The 12,824-nt window shown below is 41.6% G+C and overlaps 1 protein-coding gene across 1 annotated transcript in view; it reads right to left on the bottom strand.

The window, feature by feature from the left end:
• Nucleotides 1–12,824, bottom strand: part of DNAJC8 (DnaJ (Hsp40) homolog, subfamily C, member 8) — a 44,252-nt gene that overhangs the window by 27,777 nt on the left and 3,651 nt on the right. The window contains exon 2 of the mRNA XM_006862221.1: nt 6,319–6,420. Within this exon, the coding sequence (XP_006862283.1) occupies nt 6,319–6,420 (102 nt within the window). The remainder of the gene's footprint in view (nt 1–6,318; nt 6,421–12,824) is intronic.

Raw genomic sequence — 12,824 nt, 5'->3', positions numbered from 1 at the left:
GATGATGTGCCCTGTAAACTTTCACTCAATCCACAATAAAAACCTTAAATTAAACAACAACAACAACAAAAAAGCCGTGGAGGAAAATAAGGAAGAAGTCAGAAAAGTGCTACAGGAGCAATCAAACAAGATAGATATGGCACTGGAAACAATCCAAACCTGCAAAAAGAAGTCCAGATGATTAATAATAAAATATCAGATATAGATAATACACTAAAAGGGCAAAGGAGCAGCATGGCAGAGATGAAAGCCAGAACCAGCGAGCTGGAAGACAAATTTCTCAATATTGCTAACACAGAAGAGCAAGCAGAAAAAAAGAATTTAAAAATCTGAAGAATCTAAGATTCATGCTGGATAACATGAAGAGGAATAACTTAAGAATTATCGGCATTCCAGAACAGGAAGAATCACACAAGTCACAGAGGAAATAGTCGAAGAGCTTCTGAAAGAAAATTTTCCTATCATCCTGAAAAGCGAAAAGATAAGTATTCAAGAAGCTCAATGAACCCCAGAAAGGGCAGACCCCAAAAGACAATCATCAAGACATAATGATAATCAAGCTCTCCAAAATCAAAGATAAGGACAGAATCCTGAAAGCAGCTAGGGAAAATAGAAGTGTAACATATAAAGGCAAGCAAATGAGATTAAGTGCAGATCTCTCAACAGAAACCATGAAGGCAACAAGGCAATGGGGAGACATACATAAAACCCTCAAAGAAAATAACTGCCAACCAAGAATTCTTTACCCAGCAAAGCTGTCAAACAAATACGATGGTGTAATCAAAACATTCCAGGATAAACTGAAGCTAAGGGATTTTGCCAAAGCCAACCCTGCTATGAAAAACATCCTAAAGAAGTTCTGTGGACTGAGAACCAACAAGAACAGACAACAACTACAGAATGACATACGTGGTAGCATCAACCTGAACTCAATCAACAAATGGAAGAGTCAAGAACAGAATAAAATTCTAAGAACAGAGGATCTGGGAGGTCAGTCTATGATCAAAACAATTACAATATGAAGGAAGGTAAACACAGAAGAACAGAGATCCAGGTGGTGGGAAGGTCAGGTAGATTACAAGATAAAATAGACTGTCTTAAATGGAGGGAAGAGTTAATGGAATATAAGGTAACCACAACAGTGGGGTTGGGGTAGGGGTTCTAGTTCAGGTGTTGGGGAGGGCAATGCAAGAAGGGGGAAGAGGTGGAAGAATAGCTAGATTGGGGAACACTGAGGCAGGTTTGCATGGCCTAAGTGGGACAGAGGTAAATAGTGATGCATGTCAACCTTGGAACAATAGGGCTCTGTGATACAGGGATCTAGGCATAGCTTAAAGAGGGGAAATAATTCTAAAATGCTTGACTGTCTTATGAATATTGGTTTCCCTTGCCTACTGTTGTAAAATAGACACTTGAATGGGATAGAAAGGAATGCTGGGAAACATGATTACAGAAAACTTGTAAGCCCATCTTCACCCTATAACTGATTGGAATACCTAAAAGGGATTCTAGAACTTGCCCAGTGAAATAGGCCTCTTGCAAAGCCTTTGCAGAGTATAGGACCTTAGGTGGAATCCTAAGTCCCATCCAGAAACTTATGAGGTGAGCTATTCCCACTAGCAAGGACAAGCAGACCAGACTGGAACAGCTACAGTGACAGAAGATACATCTTCAAAGAAAGATCATCAGGAAAAACCCGAAACAAAGATGTCAGCATGACTAGCTATTACAAGAAGAAGCAAGCTGTTTGCCAGGAAGCCATCAAGGCAAGCAATCAAGTCCTTCAGGACAAACTCCCCTCTAAGACTGAGACTCAAAGGGAACACACAAACAGGCATGTAGGCTTGCTGGTGACCACATTTGTCTACTGGTGAGTGGAAGAGGGGGAAAGGCAGCAATGACGAAATGGGTTGAGTTCAACCACAGTCCATTGACTCCTGTTGACCTGGAGATGAGAGAGAGAAGAGAAAAAGCTGGTTGCTCCAAAAGTGTGGTGAGACCATGGACAAGGACATAGCCACAGAGTGCTAGAGCTGAGAGTGAAGCATCCAACTGATATGAAGTGAGGGGAGATGCACAAGAACACCCAAAGTTGCAGACAGCACCCATTTGACCCAGCCTCGATGGATTGATAGTCAGAACTCAACTTGAGGAAGATTAAAAAAAAAAAAAAATTTTTTTTGATAAAGGAAACAAGGATAAATTGCTACAATTTGATGAACCTGACCTGACCTATACTCATGTTGGTAGTAACTCTAAATACCAACAGAGAAGGCAGGAGTCTTCACATCAAGTATCAATGCTATCCTCTCTGTACACAGGGTAGATAAGGACGGGCAACTTGGACATAGGCTACCTAATATGAGGAGGCGATAAAGGCACGAAGTGACTGACTTACAATGTTTCAAGAAGGAGTTTAGTTCAAGAGTATGGGGGCTATATAGAGAGCTCTGGTAGTGTAGTGGTTACAAATGGGGCTGCGAACCTCATGGTCAGTGGTTCAGGACTGCCAGCTCTTCCATGGGAGAAAGATGAGGCTTTCTACTCCCGTGAATTAAAAAAAAGAGTATGGGGGCAAAGAAAGAGTCCCCACTGAATAGATTTCATCTTATCTAGATGGGTTGTGTGCTGGCAGCCGGGGGGCAGGAGTGTAGGGTGTACCCTTTGGGTGTTTGATGATGCATGCAGGGGATTGTGATCATTGCAATGAAACAAAGTGCGATAAGGTGAATGTAAAGACAATGTTCACCCATGTAAACTAACACATAATTCACAATAAAAACCTAAAAATAAAAAGTTAGGCTCCTATATCTGGTCAAACATATACTTAACTCACTCCTAATGTGATGGCTAGAACTGCAGTTGCTCTGGCATAGCCAGACCACATGATTTCATAGACCTTAATCTGCCAGCAGGCCAGGGATTCTCCACCTGACATATGGGTGCCAAAGTGGGTTAAGGAAAGCATCTTCATAAACAGGTAGCCTGGCACAGGGTGGTAGAACCTATACAGGGTAAGGATATCGACATGGAGGAGACACCTGGTACAGGGTGTCAGAGCCCCAGAAGGATGAAGAAGGCACCTCCATGGATGTGCAGCCCAGCCTGGTAAGGCGTGTATCCACAAAGCAAGGTGGCCTGGAACAGCCAGGCACAAAGGACAGCCCAACCAAGAAGCAGCCTAGCACAGACTGTGAAAGCCTAAGCAGGGTGAAAAGGTACCCAAGTAGGAAGTTGGAGCCTAAATGTAGGCGGGCCGCCTAAAGAAACATGGTGGAGCACAAACATGGTGGAGAGAGCATTTGTAAGGAAACACAGCCTGACAGAGAATGCTGAAACCTGAGCAGAGTGAAGACAGCTTCTACACAGGGAGGTGACCTAGAGCGTGGAGTCAGAGCCCAAGCAGGATGAGGAGGCCTCCACAGAGGAAGGCAGGATAGAAGGACACCTACCTGATGGGAGGCTCACATGCTAGAGCCTAAGAAGGATAGGTGAGCGTCCAGAGGGTGGGAGGCAGAGCAGGAAGTTGGAGCTGGAGCAAACTGAGAAAGGACCCACAGAGAGGGTTGGCCTGGCATGGGGGTTTTAAGTCCCAGCATAGTAGGAAGGTTCTGCACAGTGAAACAGCCTAACATGGAATGACAGAGCAAAGGAGGGCAAGGGGGTTACTCACATCAGGAAGAGAGTATCGGGAGACTGCATACTGGGAAACTGACCAAGTAAATATAATAATGACAGACTTCTCACTATTAGAGAAGGGAGTTATAAACATGGAAAAGGAAGAAAGCTAGAATAAACTGCAGTGTTAGACTGAAATTGAATACACACACATAAACGCATCTTAGTTCTATCAATAGAGCCTTTAGAGCAGCAATAAGTCCACCTTGTGCCCAAATCTTAATTTGTATATGTTGTTGCTGTTAAGTTCTGTTGAGTCAGTTCCAATTCATAGCAAGCCTGTATAGGGTTTCCAAGAAGAAGCTGGAAAATTTGAACTATCAACCTTGAGGTCAAGTGCATTATTTCACAGTACCACATTCCTAAATAAAATAAACCAGGGCTCCTTGATGAAATGGTTACTTCCAGTCAGGGTCAGGGAAAACACCAAAGAGCTAGTTATTGGTTTCTATGTACCATTCGGCACTGAAAGAAACCAAGGTTCTTGGTGAAATAGTTGATTTTAGGCTGGGCCAGGAAAATTGGCTACTATTCAAAGAATATATAGACATGTCAGAAAGAAAACAAGAACTAGCTTGAATGGAAAAGCAGTAGCCAAATTTGGGGCAATTTCTGCATCAAAATAAATAATAATGAAATGTAGCCTATTGAATGAAACAGAAAGTCATAAATTCATACTGAAAAATAAATGAGTAGACAGAAAGTTTGATGAGAACAGGTATTTACAAGTATCACCCCATAAAATACTTGTGTGGTACTATGTAAGTAATTGGACTACAAGGTCAGTTTGAACTGAAAAGTCGACAGTTCAAACTCACCAGCCACTCTTCGGAAACCCTACACAGGTCTATGAGTTGGAACCAACTTCCTGATATTTAACAACTTAACAACAAAGTTGTTAAATTGTTAAGTGCCACCGAGTACCTCCCCATAAAATACTTATTACAAAGGAAAAAGGTAGCTTTACAAAATAAAGGTAGCAGAAACATCTTTAAATGATCAACTTCATTAGTAACAGGATTAGTAACAGGGCTTCAAACCAGTTCAACCAGATCACTCATGGTCAACAAAGGGAAATCTGAACAGACCCCAATTTTTTTGGGGGGTGAAACAGACCAATAAGTACACAGGAAAAATTATGGGTGTAAGTCCTAGACTGGGAGACCTGAAATAGACAGTGTTGGGCCCTTTCAGCAGCCTAAAGAAGAAGAAGAAGTTATTGTGAGGATAAATTATTGCTACGATTTTTAAACCAGGCACCACTGTTCCTGACTTTGACTGTCCATAGATTTGGTTTCTATGCAATGTACATGCTATTCTTATTTCCTAAGAGGGAGATTCTGTTTCTAGTAGGGTGTTACCCTGTTGTTTTTCCCACTTAGGCTACTGTTCTGGCTTACCCACATTTCACAAATTTGGGTCAGTTACAGTTTCACTTCATCAGCCACAAATGAACTAGGAAAAACCATTCAAAGTCCTGGAAAAATCAGAATCATATGTCACCTTACATATTGCCAAAAGAAGAATGCAGTATCACTTCTGGGCTATTCCTGACAACACTGCATAAACTGAATCTAATTATTAGGCAACATTCAGACAAAACCAAGTTGAAAGACATGCTCAAAATAACTGGTCTATAATCTTCAGAAGTGTCAAAGTCATGAAAGCCAAGAAAGACATCAGAAACTGTTCCAGCCTGAAGAAGACTGAGGAGACATAACTAAATACAACAGGATATTCTGGAGTAGATTCTTTTAGTATAAAGGACATAACAAGGATAATCAACAAACTCTGACTGGAGTCTGAGAATTTGAGAGTAACAATGTACCAATGTTTATTTCCTGGTTTTGATGGCCATACTGTGGTTCTATAGGAGAATGTTCTTGTTTGTAGTAAAAGCATACTACAGTATTTCAGGGTCATGGTTCATCAGGTTGACAACTTACTCTCAAAGAGTTTAAGAAAAAAGAAGTCTTCATCTTGTATTTACAGCGTTTCTATATATCTAAATTGTTACAAAATGAAAAAAATCTTGAAAAATAACCCATCAAAAAACAGAAACAAAATAAGTTTTAACAAGTACTTTTAAACCAAGGACCCTAAATTCATCAGGGGCTAACTAACTCTTCAAGAAGCCTGGATAGCTTATTGGTTAAGCACTCAGCTACTAATCGAACAGTGGTTTGAACTCACAGTTGCTCCGTGGGAGAAAGATGTGGCAGATTGCTTCGTAAAGATGATGGCACTGGAAGCCCTATATGGGGCAGTCCAACTGTGTCCTCTAGGGTCACTATGAGTCAGAATTGACTCAAGGGCAACAGGTTTGATTTTGGTTTAACTACCTCCTCACATTTGAAAATAAACCCATGTGGATAGCTAAAAGATTGAGAACATTTGACAAAGAAAAAACAATCTCATTTTCTATAGCATGGTGGCTCCTCAAGCTTTGCTCATAATAAAACTACCCAAATTCAAAGTCAACTTCCATTGACAGACAGATTCCAAAACTTTACTCTGCCACTTTTTTCAGTTCCAACTGTGATATAAATTAGATGTGTTCTGACCTAAGTCTGTCTGCAGATAGTCAAAGCTTCCCCCACACCCCCGTCATGTTGGCCACAGTAAAATCAGTCAACTAACCTCAAATGGGTTCAAATTGAAGTAAGAGGAACCAGGACGGGTCAATCTTTCAATTTGATTTTTGGATGTTAGAACTGAATCTCTCTTCTCTATTTGTTTCACCTAAAATAAAAGGGATAAAAATTTCATTAGTAAAGTTTAATAATAAGCTCTGAATTGTTACAACATGTTACCATTCAAATGTTCAGCAAATATATGTGTGTTTAGAAAGTACAAAATATTTTGCTAACCACATTGGGGAATAATTAAAACAGGTATCATTAAATGTTAATGATGTAATAAGAACTTTACAGGTAATTGCATAGAAGATGATTGAAAATATTATGGCTTAGGTCAGGTGTATCTTTGTCCTAAAACTGATAACTTTGCTCTTGAACTCTTTAGAGGTCTTGTTAGTGGATCTGTCTAATGTAATTTGTCATTTGATTTCTTGACTGCTGCTTCCATGAGTGTTCACTGTGGATCCATGCAATTGAAAGCACAGTGAAGTATTCTGGAATACCCATTTTTCACAATGTTATCCATAACTTGGCATGATTCACACAGTCAAAAGCCTTTGTATAGTCAATAAAGCACAAGTAATCATAAAAAAAAAAAAAAAAGAATTTTACATATATTTATTTTTCTCAATAAGTTTCAATAAACAAGGTTGTTGTTGTTAGATGCCATCGAGTCGGTACTGACTCATAGCGACCTTATGCACAGCAGAAACACTGCCCAATCCTGGGCCAACCTCACTACTGTTGCCATGCTTGAGCCCACTGATGCTGCCACCCTGCCAATCCATCTCGCTGGGGGTCTTCCTCTGACCCTTTTTCTGACCCTCCACCCTACCAAACATGATATCCTTTGCCAGTGACTGGTCCCTCCTGACAATAAGCAAAGTAGACACTAATATTAATCCTATTTTGCAGAGAAGAAAATGGAAAATTAGAAAGGTTAAATGATAACTTAGTTATCTTGTACTGCTAACAGAAACACCACAAGTAGATGTATTTAACAAACAGAAATTTATTCTCTCACAGTTTAGGAGGCTAGAAGTCCAAATCCATAGTGTGGACTCTAGAGAAAGGTCTTTTCCTGCATTCAGCATCTGTAGGCCAGCATTCCTTGAAGATCTCCATGTGTCATGGCATCAATCTTGCCCTGGATCTAGGAGCCTCACAGTGCCCATAGAGCCATGCCTCAACTGTACCCTACTGAAGCTCCATCCACTGGGCAAGAGCCATTATCACCTCCTCTATCAAATGATCAATGATAGACATAAGCCAGCACCAGCCAAACCCACACTAAAGTGCATGAACAGCGAATGGAGGAATGTGTACATGCTTCCATTCTCTAAATATACCACAATGTCCCAGAGACAACAGACAATTTTAATTCACACCAAAAAATGAGAGAATGACTCAAACAAATGACCAAGATGCAAAGCCAGATAACATTTCTGAGGAAGAAAAGGTAATGGAACTAACTGAAAAAGAATTCAAAAGTATGCTATTTAGGTACCTTCAAAGGGTTGGCAGGAAGATCAAGGAAAGCAAGGAGAACACAAGGAAAAAAACTAGAAAATTTCATGGAAAACACTACATGAAAAAAAAACACACAAAATAAATGCAATTTTTGAAACCATACAAAACCTGCAATTAGAAATCCAGAAGATTAATACTAAGATTTCAGAAATGGACACTACATTGAAAGGGCAAGCAGATGTAAAGCAACAGAAACCCAAATCAGTGAGTTCCAAGATAAATCTCTCAATACTAGCCATGCTAGAAGAATAATCAGGAAAAATCCAAAGAAAGTGTAAGAGTTATGTGGGACACCATGAAGAGAAATAGCTTATGGATGATTGGAATTCCAGAATAGGAAAAGACAATAAAAAACACAGAGAAAATTGTCAAAAAGTTGAAGAAAACTCTCTTAAACTCATGAAAGATGAAAAGCACACAAGAGGCTGAAAAAAACCCCAAAAAGAATAGATCCTCAGAGAAAGCTACTAAGACATATCAACCTTTTCAAAACCAAAGACACAGAAAGAATCTTGAGAGCAGCTCGGGAGAAACAAAAAGGTGAACCAATAGCACTAAGCTCTGCTGATTTCTCAGCAGAAATCATGCACACAGGAAGGCTATGGGATAACAAAGAAGGCACAAGGGTGACAAAGAAAACAACTGCCAGCCAATAATCATAGACCCAGTAAGGCTGGCACTCAAATACAACAGTGAAATCAGGGCATTTCCAGATAAGTAGAAATTAACGGAATTTGCAATAACCAGACGATCTTTCCACCACTTGTCTGTCAGTTTGTCTACTGTGGCAGCTGTGAGTTGCTGTGATTCTGAAAGCTATGCCAAGGGTATTTTAAATATCAGCAGGATCACCCATAGTGGACCAGTTTCAGATGAGCTTCCAGAAGAAGACAGACTAGGAAGGAGTGAAGAACTACTTCCAAATATTTAGTCACTGAAAGCCTTATGAATAGCAGAGAAACACTGTCAGATATATAGTGCTGGAAAATGAGCCCCTCAGGTTGGAAGGCACTCAAAATGCAATTGGGGTAGAGCTGCCTCCTCAAAATAGAGTTGATATCATATTTGGTAAGGTGGAGGATCAGAGAAAAAGAGGAAGACCCCCCAGTGAGATGTATTGGCAAAATGGTAGCATCAATGGTCTCAAGCGTGGCAACTATTGTGAGGTTGGCCCAGGATCAGGCAGTGTTTCGTTCTTCTGTGCACAGGGTCGCTATGAGTCGGTACTGACTCAATAGCACCTAACAACAACAATAACAGACGAATTTTACAAAAAATACTAAAGAATTTTCTTTGGACTGAGAAATAACAACGGCAGACAGTAACCCAAGATTAACATACATGACAACACCACCTAGAACTTAATTCAGATATGTTGTTGTTGTTAAGTGCTGTCAAGTTAGTTCTGACCCATAGAGACCCTGTACAGGGTTTCCAAGGAGCAGCTGGTGAGTTTGAACCACTGACCTTGTAGTTCACAGTGCTGATCTTGTAGGAGTCACACTAAGAGTCAGGTTTAGAGGTTAGGATTTACAACACATATTTTTGGATGAAACAAACCCATCTATATACCACCACCCTTATTCCTATGGCTGAAAAGAGGTTGGTTAGATTGTCAGTAACATAAAAAGTCATTCCTCCTTTGTGTCTTTATGCTTTGTTTCTAAAACAGCATAACCACTACACCCCCACCCCGGGACGTATGTCTCCTCATAGTGCACATCACTATCTGATACTGTATTATAAAGGAGCCTGGTGGATCTCTGTAGGATAAGCACTGGACTGCTAATCACAATGTCCGCAGTTCAAACCCACCAGGTGCTCCCTGGGAGAATGATGAGGCTTTCTGATCCTATAAAGATTTACAGCCTTGGAAACCCTATACAGGGTCACTACGACTTGGAATAAACTCAATGGCAATTGTTCTGGTAGGGTACTATATTGTACAGGCATGCATAACTTGGGCAATGTCCAGGGCCTGAGGTCCTATGAGATTTTTTTTTGAAAAAAGGAAAGCAGCTCCTTTAATTATTTCCCTCTGTGGCACTGGGGGTTAATGTGCTGGACTGCAAAGTCGTTTGAACAGCACTGCTAGGAAACCCTATACAGGGTCACTATGGTTCAGAACCAACTCGATGGCACTTAAAAACAACAGTAGTTTTGAAAAAGAAGCTCTGGTAGCCTAGTAGTTATGAGTCGGACTGCTAATCGCAAGATCAGCAGTTCAAAACTACCAGCTGTTCCATGTGAGAAAGATGAGGCTTTCTGCTCCCATAAAGATTTATAGCCTCAGAAAACCTCTACAGGGTCGCTATGAGTCGGAACTGACTTCACGGCACATAACCACCATCACCACCAATGATTTTAAAGGACTTCTGGTGTTGTGCTGTGGGATAATGCACTGGACCGCAAAGTCAAGTTGAACTGCAGGGTCGATTTGAACTGCAAGGTCAACAGTTCAAATTCAGCAGCTGCTCCTTGGAAATACAGGGTCACTATTAGTTGGAACCAATTCAACAGCACTTGACAACCACAACAACAATGGTTTTTAGGACTCCTGGTGTAGCGCTGTGGATGATCACTGGACTGCAAACCACAAGATTGACAGTTCAAACCTACCAGTTGCTCCTCAGAAACCCTAAACAGAGTCGCTATGAGTCATCATAACTCAACAACAGTTAACAATGATTTTAAAGACACCCAAACCCAGACTCCTGAAGCACTAGACCTCAGACAGGATACAGGCAGGTAAAGAAGAAAACATGGCTCTCTCAGGCGTTGTCTGACAGACAGGCTGTAGGGCTGCAGGGGGCCTGGTCTGCTCCTACTGCTCAGGAGGGTGGAACAGCAGATATGGCTGGGCATACTCTGAGCTCTCTCCAGGCTCATTTCCTCTCCCACTGCCACCCTCTCATCCTCTGGCCTTCATCCAGCAGCAGAGGCAGCAGCCGTGTGACCTGAAGCATGTTCCCATAAGGTTTTAATATGTTAAGCAAAGCTGTCTTGTCTGTTTACTGTTTATCCTCCTCTATGGAACGCAAGCTCTATAAAACAAGCATTTTTCTCTTTTTTTTGCCACCATACCTTTAGCACCTGAACAGTATCTAATGCATGTCAGATGTGCAATAAACATTGGTTGAATAATACTTGAAGTGTCTTCCCTTAGGTACTTTCTCCCATCCAATTCACACAAAACAGGGTTACAATTTTTTTAATTTTTTTCCTTAAGAGATGGTAAGTGTGACAAGTTTACTATAATTGCTGAGAAGTCGTTGTTGTTGTTAAGTGCCGTCAAGTCGATTCTGACCCATAGCGACCCTGTACATAGTTTCCAAGGAGCAACCGGTGAGCTTGAACCACCGACCTTGTAGTTCAAACGGCTTTGCAGTCTGGCGCATTAACCCACAGCACCATACCAGGCGAAGTCATCAGAGGCCAATAAACGTTAACACCAAGGCATTAACACTTTTAAGTGAATCAAGCATTTTTTTAAAGGCAGACTTTAGAGAATGTGTTCATTTCCATTTAAAAATGTCCTATTGTGAAATAGACACCTGGGGGTGGGAGGGATTGCCAGAAATATCACAACAGAAAACATGTAAGCCCGTCTTCAGCCTATAAATGACTGGAATACCTTGAGGGGGGCTGGAAACTGCCCAGACCCAAAATGGGGGTGGGACCTATAAAGGCAAGAAGTGACTGGCTTGCAAGCTTTCAAGAGGGAGCCTAGTTCCAGGCAGGGCAGGGGTAGGCAGAACCTCCACTGAATGATTTCCAATCTGTTGGGACCCGGCTGATGAAAGGAAAGGGATATAAGACTCTTGTGGTACAACAGTGAATATCTACCATCAGGACTGACTGTGAGGGTAGGAAATGTACAGGCAGATTTTTTTTTTTTCTTCTTGTCTTTGGCAAAAGGAGGAGAGCGATGTATTTTGCAGCCCAGGAATAGAGTTCCCTGGGACCATCAAGAGAGAAGAGCAGAAAGTGTGACCCTACCGAGAGAGGCAGTGAGGCCAGGCATGGAGACAGAGATGATGGTGTGGACAGATGGAGTGGCTGGGGACACAGGACTCAAGAAGGGAGAGGAGCTGTTTGCTGACAGCCAGGGAGAGCAGGCCTGTGAGGTGTATCCTCTGGTTACTTGATGATGAATGGAGGGGACTGTAATCATTGCAATGAAATGAAATACAATAGGATAAATGTGAAGCTGAAATGGGACAAAGGTAAATAATGATGTATATACAACCTTGGAACAACAGGGCTCTGGGATACAGAGATTGAGACATGGTTGGAATGGGGAAAGGGGGTGGGAAATAATATTAAGAAGCTTGGCTGTCTTTTGAATCTAGGTTTCCCTGGCATACCACTATAAAATAGACACTGGAGGGGGAGAGAAAGGAATAGCCAGCAATATCACCATAGAACACCTGTAAGTCCATCCTCTGCCTTTAACTGATTAGAATGCCTAAAATGGGGCTACAACGTGCCCAGTGAAGGAGGCTTCCTGTGGAACCTCTGCATTACATAAAACCATAGGTGGAATCCGGAACAGCATCCAGAATCTTCTGAGGGGAAATTTCCACTTGAAAGCACAAGCAGACCAGCCTGGAGCGGCCAGAAGAACAGAAGATACTTCTTGAAAGAAAGACCTACAGGAAAAATACAAAACAATATAGGAAGATCAACTGATTACTATAAGAATAAACAAGTGGCTTGCCCAGGAGACATCAAGGCAAATGGTTGGGTCCCCCCTCAAGGCAAACCTCCTTCTAAGACTAAGACTCAATGGGAATACACACTCTGATTGGTGACAACGTCTGTCACTGATAAGGGGAAGTGCGGGAAAAGCAGCCATGAAGCTGCGAACTAAGCCCTACAACACTCAATAGACTCCTGTGAACCCTGCTGGAGACCTGGTTGGCCAGTAGTGTGGCAAGTCCGGGGAACTCTTGGACCCAAAGTCAGTGACATAGC

Source organism: Chrysochloris asiatica, unplaced genomic scaffold, assembly GCF_000296735.1.
Source record: "Chrysochloris asiatica unplaced genomic scaffold, ChrAsi1.0 scaffold00047, whole genome shotgun sequence".
Lineage (NCBI taxonomy): Eukaryota > Metazoa > Chordata > Mammalia > Afrosoricida > Chrysochloridae > Chrysochloris > Chrysochloris asiatica.
The sequence above is the reverse complement of the archived record's forward strand: the minus strand, read 5'-3'. Positions and strand labels throughout refer to the sequence as shown.